Source organism: Pyxicephalus adspersus, chromosome 12, assembly GCF_032062135.1.
Source record: "Pyxicephalus adspersus chromosome 12, UCB_Pads_2.0, whole genome shotgun sequence".
Classification (NCBI taxonomy): Eukaryota; Metazoa; Chordata; class Amphibia; order Anura; family Pyxicephalidae; genus Pyxicephalus; species Pyxicephalus adspersus.
In genome coordinates, this window is record NC_092869.1 from 23,129,455 (window position 1) to 23,147,182 (window position 17,728).

Genomic DNA, 17,728 nt, shown 5'->3' on the forward strand with positions numbered 1-17,728 from the left:
ATTGTAGAGTTTAGAAAGTTTATTTTTATTTAGTTTTATTCTTACTTACTTCCTAATTGAACATTCCCACCCAGCACTGTGATCTTTGCTGCTTCTTTTTTCCACACATATGAAAAACAATTTCTGGACGAGCTAACTGAACTAACTGCATGTTTTGGGAGTTTCAGAGAAGTTGGAGTGTGTGGCCGAAACCCACGCGAACATAGGGAGAACATGCAAATTTTGTGCAGATAGTGTCCTACACAAAATTGCTAGCTACTTGAGCTACCACGTCGTCTTTAATTGTAGAGTTTAATTAGAATGTTAGAACTGTAACTTTAGATCTGGAACCTGATCCTCCATTAGGTCCCACGCCATACTGTAATCCACTTCATTCCGAGGAAGTGCCGGGCACTGTCATCTTCATCCGTCTTCTTTCTTCTTCTGGCTACATCACCCAATCTCACAGTGCACAGGTGTGAGATTAGGTGACTTGGCCTGCTGTAAATGGGAAAAAAGGGTGCCAATCTCACTGCTCATGTATGAGATCAGCATTTTTTCCCCTTCTTTGTCTAGAACAAGCAGCCAGAATCTAAAGACTGAATGGGAGCACCGGAAGCTTCCTGGGATTCATGAGGTAGGTATCCCAGGAGGCTTCTGGTGCTCCCATTCAGTCTTTACTCTAGACCAGGGGTCAGCAAACTCTGGCCTTTAGGCCTCCTTTCTGTTGCTCCCCTGTTTACCGCTACCGGCGTTGATATTCCGCCGACACATTTATTAAGGAAGGCTCCCTGAAGGGAAATCCCTTTCCTCCGCAATGCATTCGGAGGAGAGGGATTTCACTTAAGGGGGTGTTCCCTGGTGTTGGGTGGAGCCATTAGGGTGGGACTCAAAGTCCGGCCTAATGTACTCCCCCCAACCCCTGAAATGGCTCAGTGGCCAAAAAATTTTGCCTACCCCTGCTCTGGACTGTTAGAAAAAGGGTTTTAAGGGAAAAAAAGAAAGATAATTTTACTTTATATAAAAGGGTTATCTACCCATTAATGAAAACTTTATAGGTGTACCGATTACAGGTACCTGCTGCAAATGTACATTACAACAGGACAGGATGCATATGTGTATATTTTCTAGATATTTTCTATTTGTACTATACTATACATTTGAGTGTTTGGCCAGATGTCAGATTTATTACCTATAAAGTTGTAATATTCTTTTACGTAAAATTTAACTCTGGTCTGTTATAAAAGACACTAATGATAGCACCCCTGAAATTATTATTAATGATTTTAATCTTCACCCCTTGTAGACACATCCCATATACCATTGGAATCTGTGTGTCAAACTTTTTGCTTGCAAGTTTAACACAACCGCTCTATAAGGAACTTAATTGTTCGAGTATATACAGATATAATAAGGTAAATATTTAATAACGCAAACGTAATGCATTGTCTGGAAAGTTATAATTTATCAGGCATTCAGTAAGGCAAGCTAGAGTAAGTCATACCAACCAGTCAGAAATGATCTTTTACTGATGTAACTACTTTGAAGACAAATTATTTTTTATGGGTAACTGCACATCACGGTATTTTGTAATTTAATCAGGCTGATTATAGAGGTTCTAGCTAGTTTCTGCAAATGTTGTACTTTTATTGGTAGTACCTTCAGAGTCAGACTGATTTAAGTCTTTGAAGTTAACTTAAAATAAAAGGGTACTGGAAATACTTGTGGTTACATGCATTAAACACTTTAAAGAAAACCGGGCAGATAAAAAAAAAAAAAATATGAATATTTTATCCTAAACTTCAATTGTGCAGACAGACTTAGAATAATAGTTTAAAAAATTAGCTTTGCTTATTCTGTTTGATCTCAAACACTGCACACTTAGGAGCTGGTTAACAATTGGAATAATTTACTAACAAGAAATTGTGTGAACATTCACATCAGTTATCCAATGAATTACAGATTAAAATGATACAATAGTTTGCTTTTCACTTGATTGGATAACTTGAGTAAACATTTATACAATGTATTCCTTTAGTAAATCAGTATTTCACTTTAGTATATCCCTGATCTTCTTACACTAGCTGAAATGTCCAACACAGATGTCTAAAGGTACAGCTAATATTGAGGAACAATATAAATCTGAGTCCTGCACATTTATGAAAAATATAAATAATATACTCACCTTTTCTTTAGCTTCACTTGTACAGGGACCAGCATAATCATCTTGCTAACATAAATCCCAGGAAATAGTCAAATGAATGGGACCATTTTGTTTATGGGTTTGCACACGGTTGCATTGCAGTGAGGCTGGGTCATGGTTCCTAGAAGCAACATATTGCTTCCGCCTTTACAGTTGCTTTTCCTCATCTGGAGGAAGAGCTGCGCCATTCACCACTATTGCAAGGGCAAAGTGTGCAAATGCCTTGACCCCTGGCAAAGTTCACTACTCCTAGGAGCATAGCAGCAGATTTCTATATGTCTGTAATTGGCTAACTGTGCAGTTTTTCATGGTATGTGTGAAAAAGACCTGTGAGAAGGTACTGAAGCACTATACTGAGAACATCTTCCCAGAGCCATTTGGGCTACTCTATATTTCCTAAATCTGGCCAGAAGGAAGATTGCATCACCCTTGCCTAAATGCCATGGATGGAAGCCATAAGACGGGTGAGTATATTATGAAACATTTTCCCCCTACTGATGTTTTTTAGACTTTTATTACATGTTTTAGGTAGTGGACAGGGAGGACAAAATAAATAGTCATTTTAGATTTTAATGCTAAAAGTTCAGAATATTGCCTAAACCAATTCATAGTTGGTTCTCTTTATTGTATGTTTATTAGTTTATGGGATGTATGATTACATTTTCAAACATTTCTGATTAGACAAACACTGACAATGACAGCAATTAAAAATATGATCATTATATGACCAAAGCTGTAGTCACATTCTGAAGTGTCACTTGTTGAATGAAAGTGAACCTGAGGCCCAGGGTGTTTGAACAGGGCAAGTACCACCAAAGTACTGCCATTGTTTTATATACTGCCAAGAGTGGGCATTTAAGGGAAACATAGGGTGTATATAGGTATTTCTGAAGAACTGATGCTTTTGGCCAGCACCAAAATATCGTGAAGTTGTTTTTTCTGGTTTGTCAAATGATATCACAGCTGTACAGAGAGCACACTGTAAATAAGCTTTCCCTGCATGCACGCTGTCCATTGTAATAAGGAACACTTTGATTGTGGGTCTCCTTCCTGTTGCGTACATTTTTTGGCATTTATAACAAGATGGAGCTCAGATCTGTAGGAGTTAGACTAGGCTAGGCTAAGAGTCTACTTTAGGAAAAATACAAACTTTATTGTTCCTGCTTAATTTACGCTCTGTTTTACATTTAGGCTGCTTTGTTTGGATAAGTTCCTCAGGGGTATTTCCAAGAGGTGGTAAAAGACGCTTTTTGCTGTTCCGTTTATCAGACAGCCATTGTGGGGGCAATTCAAAGGGCCCAAACCCAAACTGCATGGCATATTTGTCATTAAGCATTTCGGCTTCTCCAGGCATCACAGGGGCCACCTGAGATGCAGATTCAGCACCCTGCGGGATTAGTTTTTGAACCAGCGTATGTTCCTCCTCAACTTTACTACTGGGAATTGTTTCTTTTAGTCTGTAACTCCTGGAAGCTTCTGACTTTATCTCATTTTCCTCATCTTCTTCCACAGATCTGAATATCTGTTGTTGTCCTATATGGAACATCTCTAGTAGCTGGCTCCCTGAGCGTACACTGGGCTCCAAATTCACCTCTGCCACTGATCCCAGGTTCACCACGTTTCTTCTGCTGTACCGTCGATGAAGTTGAACTATGGTGCCCACCACACATTTACGCACAGATTTGTTGACAGTTAAGAAAAGTAAAGGGTTTGTGAGAAGGGAAACCTTAGGCAACCATATGGCGGTGAGTAATAGAAAGTCAGAGATATGAGAAACATTGAGCACAGTGCGATAAACAATCATTGTCACATATGGAACGCTGCAGAGGATGAAAACCAGGACCATGGACAGCAGCATTACATGCAGTTCAGCCTCTTTTTGTGAAACATAGGGAATAGATATAGAGTTTTGTGGAGTCCTCAGAGCTGCTATAATCACCTTCTTCTTTTGGCTGGCACTTAATGCTCTGCGGATGAGTAGCATAAATAAGAAAACCACAGCAACTGGTACTAGAACAGTGGTGACATTGTACACCAGGACATATATCAAGTGACCCAGGGAGTAGCCCCATGAGGGGGAGCAGGTGGACATGGCATAGATGTCAGTCACATTAGTCACAGCGAAAACAGGGACACTGGCAACTACTGCATGTGTCCAAATGTAGATCAACAAGTCTCTGGCCTTGGCATCTGATATCTTCCTCTCTAGAGGGTACAATACAGAGTAATACCTGTGGTATAAAAACATAACATATATTACAAAAAAATCACAGTAGGCTAATAATTTTATAAGAAAAAGTCAAATAGTGCAGTAGTAACACTCTGTTCTATGACAATAGTGCTCAATCTCCCTAACAGTGAAGACAGGCTGATATTCCTATAAGCCCCAGTCAGGGTCTGATTCAAATTGTGTGGGTGGGTATATATTTGGCCACCAGTAACTTTGGCATTTTTAGGATTTTAATTGTTGACTATTGTAGGACTGAGTTATAAAGTAAAAATTCCAAACAAAAAAACACACACACAAATCTAGGTGTTTCCCTACAAAGTTTCCCAGTGTTTGGCCAGGAAACAGAAACCTAGGCTTTCTGTGGTTTCCTAACTGCAGTAGCTGGTCCAGTTTCAACTACAATGACCACCAGCAAGTATCTTTAGGAGTGACTCACTTACCAATACTCAGGTCGCCTGATATAAATAGCACAAACATTTAGGTGTTTGAGTCCAGAAACAGGGGGATTTTTCTTGCCATGTTATAAAGCAGGTAAGTAGAAAAAGAGAGAATGGAAACTACCTGCCCTTAGGAAGATTTGTCAAAAAATATATGTTACAAGCCTACAAACCCCAGGGGTACGTATAAGTACAAAAACAAGACAAGAGGAGACTGGGGTTTGTAGGCTAATTATGAGAAATGTATTGTGTGGTAAGTCATATTCATATTCATACAATGCACAATCAATACATATTCATATCATAAAATAACGTAAAGTGGTCCCATCCCCTAATCAAACCCTAATCAAAGTTGAGGAGGGAATATGTTGGGACTTGTATGCTAGACATATAATTTCCCTGACTAGTGAAAACTTTATAGTTAAATAACTGAATGTTGGGTCCCGACTAGTTTCGCCAGTACTGGCTTCCCAGGGGACTTGTGAACCGCACAATTTGAAGTTTGAAGCAGTCCCCTGAGCAGCAATCTTGCTGCTTCCATTTTTGTAACAGCACCACCATCTGGTGCTTTTTTCATGAACTACTATCACTGATGCAGGCACATGACCAAGATGTTACCATACTCCCTATCTGTTGAATTGATCCCTGCATTAATTTAGTGCATACACTTCAAACTTTACATTGTGTGGTTCACAAGTCCCCTGAGGAAGCCAGTACAGGCAAAACGTGTCAACATTCAGTTATTTAACTGTAAAGTTTTCACTAGTCAGGGAATTCATATGTCTGGCATACAAGTCGCAACATATCCCCTCCTCATCTTTTATTTGGGAATGGGACCACTTTACCTTATTTTATGATATGAATATGTATTGATTGTGCATTGTATGATTATGAATATGACTTACCACATAATACATTTGTCATATTTAGCCTACAAACCCCAGTCACCTTTTATCTTGTTTTTATGTTATAAAGCTGATTAGGCTGAGTTTTTACTAGACATTTTCCAGCCCATAGTTCTCAGCCAAAACATGTTTAGAATTAGTTTCTCCAAAACCTTCATCATACAAGGACAGAATGGGTTAGGGAAAGTCCCCGAGCTCAAGAATCTGAAAGGGTTAGTCAAAGCCTCATAGACTGGACCTTATTTTCAGCATTTCTTCTACAAGGTCATCCCAAACATTTGCTACCTCTTTCCCCACTAGGTTTCACTACTTAGCAAAACCCTCAGAAGTTGGCTGTGATGGAACAAAAACCATAATCCAGTGATTGCCCTTTCATTATGTCTGCTTGGAAACATCTTCACAGCAGCAAGTGAATGCAATCTAAAAACTTTTGGAAAGCTATTACATAAAGAAAGCTCTGGTTGGTTTACTACAGCCTAGCTACCAAAGCAAACACTACTTTTGGAGTAAGGACATTCCTGCCTAAGTCATGCTTCCTATAAAAAACCCAGAGTTTGGCTTACAACCTAAATGGGTATACGACCACATACAAATATAAACTTTTATTGCATTGCTCATGTTATCACAACTTAAAAATACACCATCAAGAGAATGTTTAATATTTTCTGTAGCAGTGACAATTGTAAGTCACTGTATTTACCTGTCCAAGGCAATGGCAGCAAAACTAAGGATGGTCACAGAGCAGAAGACTTTGTGCAGGAATTTGATGGTCTTACAGAAGAGCAGGGTGTAAATCCACCAGCAGCACTGAGGGTTGGCACTGAGCACAATATCGAAAGGCACACACACCAAGCTGGCACAGATCCCAGAACAAGCAAGATTCTTCATAAACCTATTTGTCACAGATTTGAGTACGGTGGTTCTACAGGTTGACCAAAGGACAATAAAGTTCCCTGAAAACAGAAAAAATAAAAATTACCATCCCGAAAAAAATATTTTATACATAGTTATATACATAGTTTTTTTGTATTTAAACTTGGCAGCACATGTTACAATCTGATTGTACAATCTTCTTTTAGCTGACTGTAAGGAACTTACCCGTACTGCGAGCCCGCGGCGTCCCTGGGGATCCCAGCTGCAGAGGGAGACGCTGCTGTAGCAGGCAGCATGGCCGAGGCTGCTGCTCTGCTCGCAGCGTGTCTCTCTCTGAAGGCGGAGGGATCCGTCCTGGCCAAACTAGTGTTCGGCCAGGCGGCATCCTTTGCATCTCTATGGACGTGGTTACAGAAACTCTTGTTCTCAGCACTCCTTTGGATGTTGGCTGGACTCGGCTGCCTCGCCGCGGGGCGGGACATAGTTTGTTTGAATTCAAATTGATTCAGTTACTGTCCAATCAAATGGTGCCAGGTGGCGCAAGGTCATTGGTCACTCTGGCCATTTAAGGATAGCCTGTCCTGTACACCATTGCCCGCTATAAGCCTTTGTGAACACAGTGTGCTTGGGTGCGTCCTTGTATTGGTTTATGCTTATCCCATTTGTCATTTCCATAGCGACCTGGTCTAAACCTAACTCTTGCCTGAACTCTGCCTGCCCTGACCTCGGATTGTTAATGACCATTTTTGTCTGCTGCCTGCCCTGACCTCGGATTGTTCCTGACCTGCCTTTGCCTTACCCTCCTGTACTTTGCTTATTTGGACTTAACCCTTGTCGTGTTTTATGACATTAATAAAACGTGATAGAAGGATATCTGGAGTTGGTTGTGGTTTGTGTGCCCAGACCCATTACACTGACCATACACTTTACTATAAAAGTGTACTATAAAAGTGTACAGAACATTGTTGCATGAACTGTGAGACTTTCTGATCTGTTTCTGATAAGAGCCACCTCATATTTAACCTTTTTTACCAGTGAAATACAAAGCATGGAATACTGAAAACACCTATTGTGGATGTACAGGTGGATTTGTGTAAACTGTCTGATCTGTGCCTTTGTGAACAACTTGTGTCCTCCTTTTCACACTTGTGAGAATGTCCTGATAAGGAAAAGTTATAGCTGTTGTGCCCCAATGGGTCATTGAGAAACAGCTGGTAAAATACAGAATTTAATCAAATACTAACAATTGCAAGTTTGTATTCACAACATAATGTAACAAGGAGGATTGGTCAAAAAGGGCTACAATGGTAACGTAACGATTTGATTGGTTAAGATCAGTGTATAATTGTTAACTACGGATATTGTATAATTGAGTGCTGACGCTCACATGTTCTGGATACTCATAAAGTAGAGTCCGCTTTTCCCTGCCTGACTCTTCCCAGTTAGATGATATAAAAATGGGCGATCCCTGGGGTAAACTAAGTTGTGTGATCTTGCTGCTGTTTTGGACCATTGTACGCATCCAATAAAGTTTAATACCAAGCACAGCTACACAATTATTTTTTTTTAAATTTCAAGTTAAGTTCATATTAGGTAATAATAATAATTTAACATTACTTGAGAATTTGCCTTGTTTGGGATTTAGATGAGGAATAAAACAGTGAATGTAAATGTGAATGTATGCATAAGTTCTTTTTTTATATAAAGTTTATCACATTAGTACAGTTGCAGTGGGGTACATTTCAGACTTGCAGTTGAACACACCACTTGACTGCACTCCCAACCAATCCTATTTTACCAAAAAAGGGGCACTTGAGAACCATTTTGTGCACACATCTGTATGATGGTGGAGGTGCACTGCAGTTTCTGGAAGTGACATGCCACTTCTGACAATGCGATTGCTTTTCCTTCTCTGGATGAATACCCAACACTACAAAGGCAAGGACAATGTATGTTGGTTAACCATGTTAACCTGTTCTTTGCTGCTCCTGGGGGCATATCAGCAGTTTGATATACACCTGGGGAATGCTTACTGTGTGGTATGACTAAAGGTGCGTACACACTTCCAATTTTTATCGTTCCAATCGAACGACGAACGATCGATTGGGCAAAAAATCGTTCGTAAAAAAGTAACCAACGACGCCGACGAACGAGGAAAGTCGCTGGAAACGAACGACCGGACCGGCGGATCGGATTGGACGACGATCGTTGAACATCGTTCGTGTGTACGGTCGTTCGTTGATCGTCCATGATCTGAGCATGCGTAATGAACGAACGTTCATTCACTTTCCTGTCATGCACATAGTTCCTCTATCGCTTAAACGATCGTATCTATTGTGTGTACAATATCTACGAACGATCGTGTCGTTATCTCTATGTGCAGGATCGGTGCTATACGATTGTTCGTAGATATCGTGCAGAATCGTTCGTCGTTCGTTTTCCAACGATAATAGTTGGAAGTGTGTACGTAGCTTTACTAAAGGAACATTTGCTGTTTATTTTTTAAAGTGAGTTAGTGAAGCTTTTCTGACCTCAACGATCCAATCATGTACAAATAAAATTGTGCATTTACTAATCCTTGCATGTAATTAGGTATTTTTAAATGTCTACATTTTACTGAATTTACTAAACTGGGTGAAACTACTCCAGCAAAATATTAATTATCTTTGGTAAGCAAACACCCTATACATCTTTAGTAAATCAACCCCAATGGTTCCTAGGTAGCATTAGCTATTCACAGTTTAATATTACATGTTCAAAATAGCTCTTTAAATGCCTTTGTGTAGTGATGCAAATTGAGTTATGGAATGGTCTCTTGCACGCAGCAGAAGAATAGTCTCTCTAAGATTACCATCACATAACAATGTTTTCACCTAAAAAGATGATTTTTCATGATCTAATTTAGGCAGCAGGACAACTTTTTTTTTTTTTTTTTGCTTTGGAGGCTTTGGAAGTTTGTAATCAGCAAGGTTTAGTCTTTGGTATTTGAAATCACTGAAGGGTACAGGATCTACTTTCTGCTGGTACATTAGCTGCATGAACATTTTTACCCTGCAGCTAAAATACCTTTGAAGTGAAAGGAATATAAAATGTTATAAGCCAAAGCATGTTTTAGGAAGCTTTAACAGAAATACGTCTGTGCCCTGGTAAAAATGAATTAACCGACTTGGACAGTGGTCTTTGTTTTTACATTCATTAATCCTAGAATGCTGTCAGTGCTCTAAAGACCACTTTTTGGTATGGGAAGAGGGGTGAACAGGCCCACACCTGCTCCTTACAATTCAGTACTTGGACTTATCACCAGATCAAGCATTATCACATGGACGTTGACACCAGAGGCAATTTTAAGTTTCTATTTGCAAGGACATTATGGTTATCTATGGCAGTGCTCAGGTCACAGTTCTTGGCTTATACTTGAGTTCATACAGTATATTTTTTTCAGTAGTATATATACAGTAGGAATAAATATTTATACATGTACAAAAAATCAGTACATAAAATTATCCAGGTTGGAGAACGAAATACAGAATAAATCAAGGTTTCTCATGTTAACCATAGACATAGACAAATATTCCTATGGTTACTCCTACTGCTTTTAGGCCTTTGTCCCTGGAAGCCCACAGCTATACACTTGGTATGATTACATGGTCAATCACTCAAAATGAACTATATGATTAGTTTAACACTTGAACATGTAAGAGCTCTTCTATAATTGAGATGATAAGGAGCATATCCGCCTGCCTTTAGATCAGTTACACCAAACACTGTTTATTTAAACAGATTCTTCCAAAGCATGCTGTAATATTCCTATTTACTAGAGTGATGTGAAACCTCTTTTAGACTTAGGATAGAGATTAGGCCCACTTTGCTTTTACATCACATATAAATAAAAATAGCACATTAGATGTGCTTAAACTTGCTTAGATGTGTTTAAACCTTATTGTTTGAAGTTCTCATTCATTCCAATAGACCAGGGGCGCCCAACCTACGCCCGATGGCCAGGACTCGTGGCTAACTTCCCCTAAAATTTCATCACTATGGCACCATCACAAGATATGAAAAACTATACCTGCCATACCTTGCTACCTTATCACACATAGCTGGTCACTTACCTTCTGTGAACCCCAATTTCTCCTTATAGTAGAGAAGGAGAAATGTAGGATACGTGAGTGGCTCTTGTGGCTACCCCCCCCCCCCCCACTAAATTTTTATCACAGTTACCATACCATGGCGTTCCCTTATGTTCTTTGAATGCCAATATTTCCTGAAAGGGGAGCTATAGGTATAATAAAATGTATGATAAATGGGGGACTCTTGTGGATAACTCCCCCTAAAATGTTATTGCTGCAGCGTCATCACATCACAGGAAAACTATACCTGTCATACGGTGCTACCCTGTAACACATATCCGGCCACCTTCTGTGAACGGGGAGATGTAGGGACCTGCAGATGTAGTAGTATGTACCCCTTGGCTATCTGTCACATGAATTGCATTTCTCTAGAAGTATCCATTGCAGAGATTTTGGGATACAAAGAAGGTTAATGGCCCCCTATAACTGACAGGATGTATTGTACAGAGTAGTTTCTGCTCCTTGGTACGGGAATGGTGAATGAGGGAGCAATATATAAACGGCCAACACTGTATGATAGCTTTAGTTTGTATCTTTCATTAATGAAATGAGCAATAATAAAATGAGTGAGTGTATAAATTCTTGATTTGTCTGTCATTTTCCTTTATTTGGTGCATGTACGTTATGGTAACTAGAAACATTTAAAATTTTTATTTAAAACTATTCTGTTTGTAAACATACATCTTTAATGTTTGTTTTCATTGTGGCCCGCAAGTTTTATCCCAATGTCAAATGCGGCCCCCAGATGAAAAAAATTGGGCGCCACTGCAATAGACTATTCCAAACCAGAGGTAAAACTCCTTCCAAAATGCGTAGAAAAACCTATAAATGCCTCCACTGACATAATGTTGTTGTTTTTTGGGCGTGTTTTAGGGGCATTTTCCCCTATTTAAACACTTCTCTGACACACGTCTTAGTTTAAAATGTCTCACTATGCAGTTGTTTACTCATTATTTCTGTACAAAACTATTTGTCGTGTTTTTTTTATTTGTATGATTACTGATTTCAGTTCTTCATGAACCACAATAAAGACCTAAAATAAAAAAAAACTATAACAGTTTTTGGTAAATTTTTTTTTTAAAAAACAGCATGTGTAGTATGGAGTTTGGTTTTGTATATTTTTTAACTATTCATATAAATTCTTTTTTTTTTACAAATACATTTGTTACAGAGTGAATGCATAAAAGTCAGCACTGCCCCCTTGTCAGTCTCTGACCACTCCAAACAGATAAATCTCTTTGGCTTGCTAGCGGTGTGCATTCTAATGTATTCTGATTTTTGTTTACATTATACAATAGCAAATGTTTTTGTTAGTCCATAGAAAATAGCTGTTTTGCCTGGGGATTGCCCCCTGTCTCAAGTGGGAACTATGAAATTTTTATAAGCCATGCCCCTGAATGTAAGGTTGGCTTCAATCCAAATTGATTCCAGTATTTATCAGTCTCGTTTGCTTGTACAAGCTTGTTCTCTAGGCTTAATGTATTTTTTAGATGCAAGAAATTTTTTACTGTCAGAACTTTATGCAGTGTCTTATGAAGTCCTGAGCCGGAACCTCAGCGTTTGTACTCTTGATAGTAACACTATCTACAAGTGCTTGGCTGTTACTTCTGAAGAGACCATTGCACAAGATAAATAACATCTCCTTGGTGTTAAATTGAGTGTATTCCTGAGTTTATGACTACAACAGAAAATGTTTCAATTCTGATGACAGCTGTTATTTCCATAATACTTAAACTGAGAACGAATGGAATAAAAGCAGAGCCTTGTCAGTCTTCCCAGACATATGGCCTCATCTAACCTAAAGTAACATCAAACTACTTCTGCACATCTAATCTGGATTATTTCCATGCATGCTCAGGAATGTCACATTCCATCAATATGTTCCTACACACAAACATCTATATTGTAATTAAAATAAACATCTTTATAGCCCTGATAAAAAACAATTCGTTCTACACTGTAGAGAATTGATGGTACTTATATGGAGAAGGCATGATCTGCAAATGAACAGAGATAATCTTGGGCAATGGATGAAATATCAATGAGGTCGATTGGAAAATGTATTTTCCTTCCCCATCATTCTCTAGTCTGAACATGGAGGAAAGCAAGACATCAAAGGTCACTTCCAATGGCAAGATCACCTTATGAGAACTAAACAATGCATGCCTATACAATGTGAAGAAAATCTTGTGGAGTCTGGCTGATTAACAGATAAAAAACATGAAAAGCACAGGAGCTTTTAGAATAAAAATCACATAATCTAAAAGTAGCTTGTCATTCAGGAAGTCAGTTTCATAAAATGTGTAATTCTATGTCGAAGTGAATCCTATTTCTAGTGAATTTTGAGTCATTTTTGTAAATAAAATGCAATATTTGTATATACAATATAATACATATAGTGTATTTAAAAATAAACTTGTAAACACAGCAAAAAGGGGAAAAGCACTCCCTTATTTGTAGGGAATTAGCAATGTTTCATAATGAACACATTACTATACTTAGTGGAAGTTCTTCCTTGTTTGACTCTTGTCAAGAACAAATGATGATTGATTTTACACCAGGGATTCATAATGTGCTACAGAGACGATGGGAATAGATGAAAGGGAAAGTAACATTTAAAATAGGTTAAATTGGAAAAGCTTTTCCTATTTAAAAGGACAATTGAGTTCAGAGATGCAAATAAATATAATTTGAGGGGAATTAATAAAAGTGGCATTAAACAACATAATATATAACAGTTTTATAAAAGTCCAGATTTGTCTTTTTTTTAAACATCACCTTTACTTTGACATGGTGAGGATTCTGTCTGAGGTGTATTAAAGCTCTACAATGATGGAGATTATACATTAATGAAAGAAGATGGGTAGTACTCATAATATACTTGCACAGAAGTGGTAAGATTATCTAAGGGTATAAAGATCTAATACAATTATGCATATCTCTATTAGATTAATTAGTTGTAGGATGGGAGGTCTAAGATGTGAGTCCTTTAAGATTAATAGCCAACCATAAAGCACTGTATACATTTCAGACATTCAGGGCAATTCAAATTGTTATTAAGGGGTATTAAATGCAAAATCAAGATTCTAGTCAAAGCTAAATCTTTGTTGTATATTGACTAAGTCAGGAAGTTCCAGACTCCTTGTTTTTTTTTTTTTTTTTTCTACCTAATAAAGAGAATGTGCTGTTTGTGGTTTCTTTCCATTCCTTACATCCATATGTATTTGCATACCTGATTAAAAAGTGATTGGGGTCGTCGTGTTCTATTGATTGTGAGAGATTCAAAACCTATGGTAATATTATTATTTCATTTTTTTTTTCTCCCTAAACAGATAGAAGAACTTTAAAGCCATTCTTGGTTGTTGTTGTTTGGCATCCTGCCCTGGTGGGACAGAGCAAGAAATGATGAAACCGCCTCCAGAGAACAGCAATTAAAATTGATTTTTTCAGTATTCTAGGGAATGGTTAAACCCTTGTCAGCTGTGATTTGCCATCCGCGTCTAGTTTTAGATTTTCTTTTTTTTCTGTTTAGGGACTATTTTGTCAGCAGGATGAAAAGTTAGGAAGAAAACTACCTAACATGGTCCTATGCTACGAAAAAAATGTCTTCACCTTCCTATATCTACTTAACAAATATACTAGAGAAACCAAATAAGTAGGGTGTAGTAACACATTTATGGTTGGAATAATGGAAAAGCAATAAACAAATCCACTAAAACAATACTGGCAAAAATATACTTCTAGTAGTCAAATGCGTGTTATATCCCATCTGTGCATCTAGCAACATGGCATATTAATTGCAAGGGAAAAACTCAATATGCTTCACAGGATGAAAGCTGTCTTTGGATGAATCATCAACAGTCAGGCACATTAACTCTTTCTGTATGTTTAATGCTGTGCTTGGTATTGTTATAGAACCTCCATACCAATAAACTAGAAATATTAGAAGTGTATATGCATATTCTGTCTTTATAGATGACTATACATCATTCCATAATTGTCAACAAATATTTATAAAACTGTACATCGACTATGGAAAATGGCTTTTCACAAAATAAAAATATACAGTATGATCATTAAAGTCTCTTGAATATAATACCAATATATAATTGCAATGTTTACATACTCTAACAGAGCTTTAAATTTCATATTTACAGCTTTTCTAAATCCAGAAACAAAGATTCAATATATTGCAGTTTACCATTCCTTTAATCATGTGGCTGCATTAGTTTTTTTAGGCCTTTACCCCCCCCCCCCCCCTTTTTTTAGCTGGTAAAGAACAAACGTCCAACACACTTCTCTGCTGTATTTTTTAAACCAAGATTGTTATCTATACTAGATTTCAAACAATTAGTAGTTTTTAGAAGGAAAATAACGATTTATGTTTTCAGTTCAGCCAAGATCAACAGATATTTTCTGTACTTGCTAAAAAATAAAACCTAATGCAACCATCATATCTAAGGTCTTCAAAACTTCAGTGAATTACATTTTTGTTCTTGGGTTTAGATATCTTTTACTTTTAGGATAGATTTCTTTTTTTTTGATGTTACGCTTTGATGGACGTTGATGGAAAGTCAAACTAAGTAGATCAGTTCTAGGCTAGCACCAACATAAGAAGTGAGTTGGGTTTAACAGATCAATGCAACACTGTTTACACAAATTTATGATTGCAGCGTAACTCAGTGGTATTGCCAAAAATTGTGCCAGTGTTTGATATAATAAATCAAAATTGCTTTTAGTTCCAGAGATTAGGCAAAACAGCATTTAGTGCCCAGCTGTAATGCTAGAGCAAGTGTGAGTGTTGTGCTGTACCCCGAGTGAGTTCTATGTCATGCTGTTCCAGCACTTAACACTGCCAGTATACAGCTGGTGCTGTTGGGTTTTAAGTGGCACTGAGAATAAGAACAGTTACTGCAGCACAAATTTTTAAAGCTTTGCCTAGTTCTTATGCAGCAATTATTTTTCCATTAGAAATAAATATATAAAGTAAATATTATTTTTTTTCAGCCAGCAGGTAAAGTCTTTCTAAAGAATGGGTGTTGGTAAAGACTTTTGTTTACAAAACTCTGTAGTTTAGGCAGCAGTTTTCACACAAAACTGAATGCCTTAACTTAATAACTCATTAAATTGGTTACCAGGTTAAGTCATTGGTTTGATTAGCGGCTTAATAAGAAAAAAATATCCTCAAGGTAGATTGCTACTGTTGTGTGCTTTTTTTTAGATAACCCATAGTGCTCTGAAAATCTATTGTATTAAATGTTGATTTATAAATCAAAAATTGTATACATATAGTAAATATATATAAAACATAAAATACATATAAAAAAATGAAATAAAATTGAGCACAGATTGTTAAAGTTTTTTAATAAAAGGCCAGAAGGAATCTACCACAACTAGATACATCATAAATTGGGATAACTGATTAATAACAGGGAAAACTGACTTTGACCTATATGCCTCAAGGTACCCACAACCAAAGAATATACCAAAAGGTTTGATCTCTAGCAAATACAAAGATAAGCTCATAGTAGAATAAAATATATGTTAGGCATTCCAGTACAAAGATATTTATCTTGTAATGCCACTTGTATGATTGCATTACTTGGTCACATAAAATATACACAGAAGTGTCAAAGGTTCAACAAGTGCTCAGAAAAGTGCATATGGGTTACTGTACATTGTCGCTAGACTTTGAGGGTTCTTAAGCAAAAATTGCCTTGTGCTTAAAATGCTTTTAATGTATATCTAGAGTGTGTTTACACTGCATCCTGACTAATAGAATAACTAGCTGATTACCCAGCGTTGCCTGGGTATTTATTTATTACAATCATATATTATACAGGAAAAGGAATGAAAAAAAGATATAGTGATTTTCTTGTCTATGGCATTGTTTCATTTTTTTGCCTTTGATTACACTCGGCCAATTGCCTTACGTTTTCTCAAAGGCATTATTACAGGCCAGAAATTTGTATAAGAGTCCAAAAAAAGTATGTAAAAATATAAGCAAAAGGCACACTGTCACTGAGCAATACATACATACATGGAAATATACCTCTGACATATACCACAGCGCTGCACAAAGATCAGCGGTGTCTCAGTCCCAGTCTAGCAAGTTTGGTTTAAATGTCTCGATGCGTTTCCTAGTGATGACATACACACATACATACACACATCCAAATATAGCTCTGACATATAGTACAGCGCTGTACAAAGATGACTGGTGCACTCACATGAGTCTCAGTCACATGTCTAGCAAATTTGGTTGAAATGTCTTCATGTGTTTTTGAATGATGGTGGAACATACACACACACATACATACACATATTCAATTTTATATATATAGATGAAGCAGTTGAAAAAAACAAGTAAACTTTGCTTCAGTTCAAACAACAACAATATTTCAGATCATTTAAAATATGTTGTGTACAAAGCTCCAATAACTATTGATTTTAAAGATGAGCAAACTTGTTCCTAGCTCATCTTTGGGTTTGAAACTTCCAAAACCCCTTTTTTTAAAAAATATCCCCCAATTAGTTCCAGCTTTGCATCCTATGCACTGTATATAAGCTGATACCTTCACTATTTACCATCTTCTTTGCAAACACCATATACTCTTTAGCAAGGAGTGCTTAAAGAGTGGAGCACAAAAATAGGAGCCCAACACTAATAGCCACTTGGCTTCAGCACACCAACATGACAAGGCTAGCTCGGACTTTCTAGCTCATCTTTCGCCACCACCATCAGAACCTCAGCCTCCCCCGACCCCCCACCTGCTTTCCAAGCACTCCCCCACCATTTAATACCCAGACACCAATCTTGGATTTAAATTAGCTGGCAAGCAGCCGTTTATTTAAACACCATTAAGTAAATTAACCATTCAAGTAATTAACAAATATCCAATAATAAATAAATGACAAATAAATAAATACATTTACACTTTTGATTTGCAAGCATACATTAACATAACATA

The 17,728-nt window shown here is 37.4% G+C and overlaps 1 protein-coding gene across 2 annotated transcripts in view; it reads right to left on the bottom strand.

Annotated features, from left to right (window-relative positions):
* Window positions 1-659: 659 nt before the first annotated feature.
* The window catches only part of GPR176 (G protein-coupled receptor 176), a 41,122-nt gene continuing 24,053 nt past the window's right edge, over window positions 660-17,728 (bottom strand). The window contains exons 2-3 of one of the 2 annotated variants that reach the window (XM_072428367.1): window positions 6,455-6,707; window positions 660-4,413 (exon numbers count right to left, since the gene is read on the bottom strand). In XM_072428367.1, the coding sequence (XP_072284468.1) occupies window positions 3,303-4,413; window positions 6,455-6,642 (1,299 nt within the window). In that variant the 5' untranslated portion in view covers window positions 6,643-6,707 and the 3' untranslated portion in view covers window positions 660-3,302. The remainder of the gene's footprint in view (window positions 4,414-6,454; window positions 6,708-17,728) is intronic. The other variant, XM_072428365.1, reaches the window with a different exon arrangement.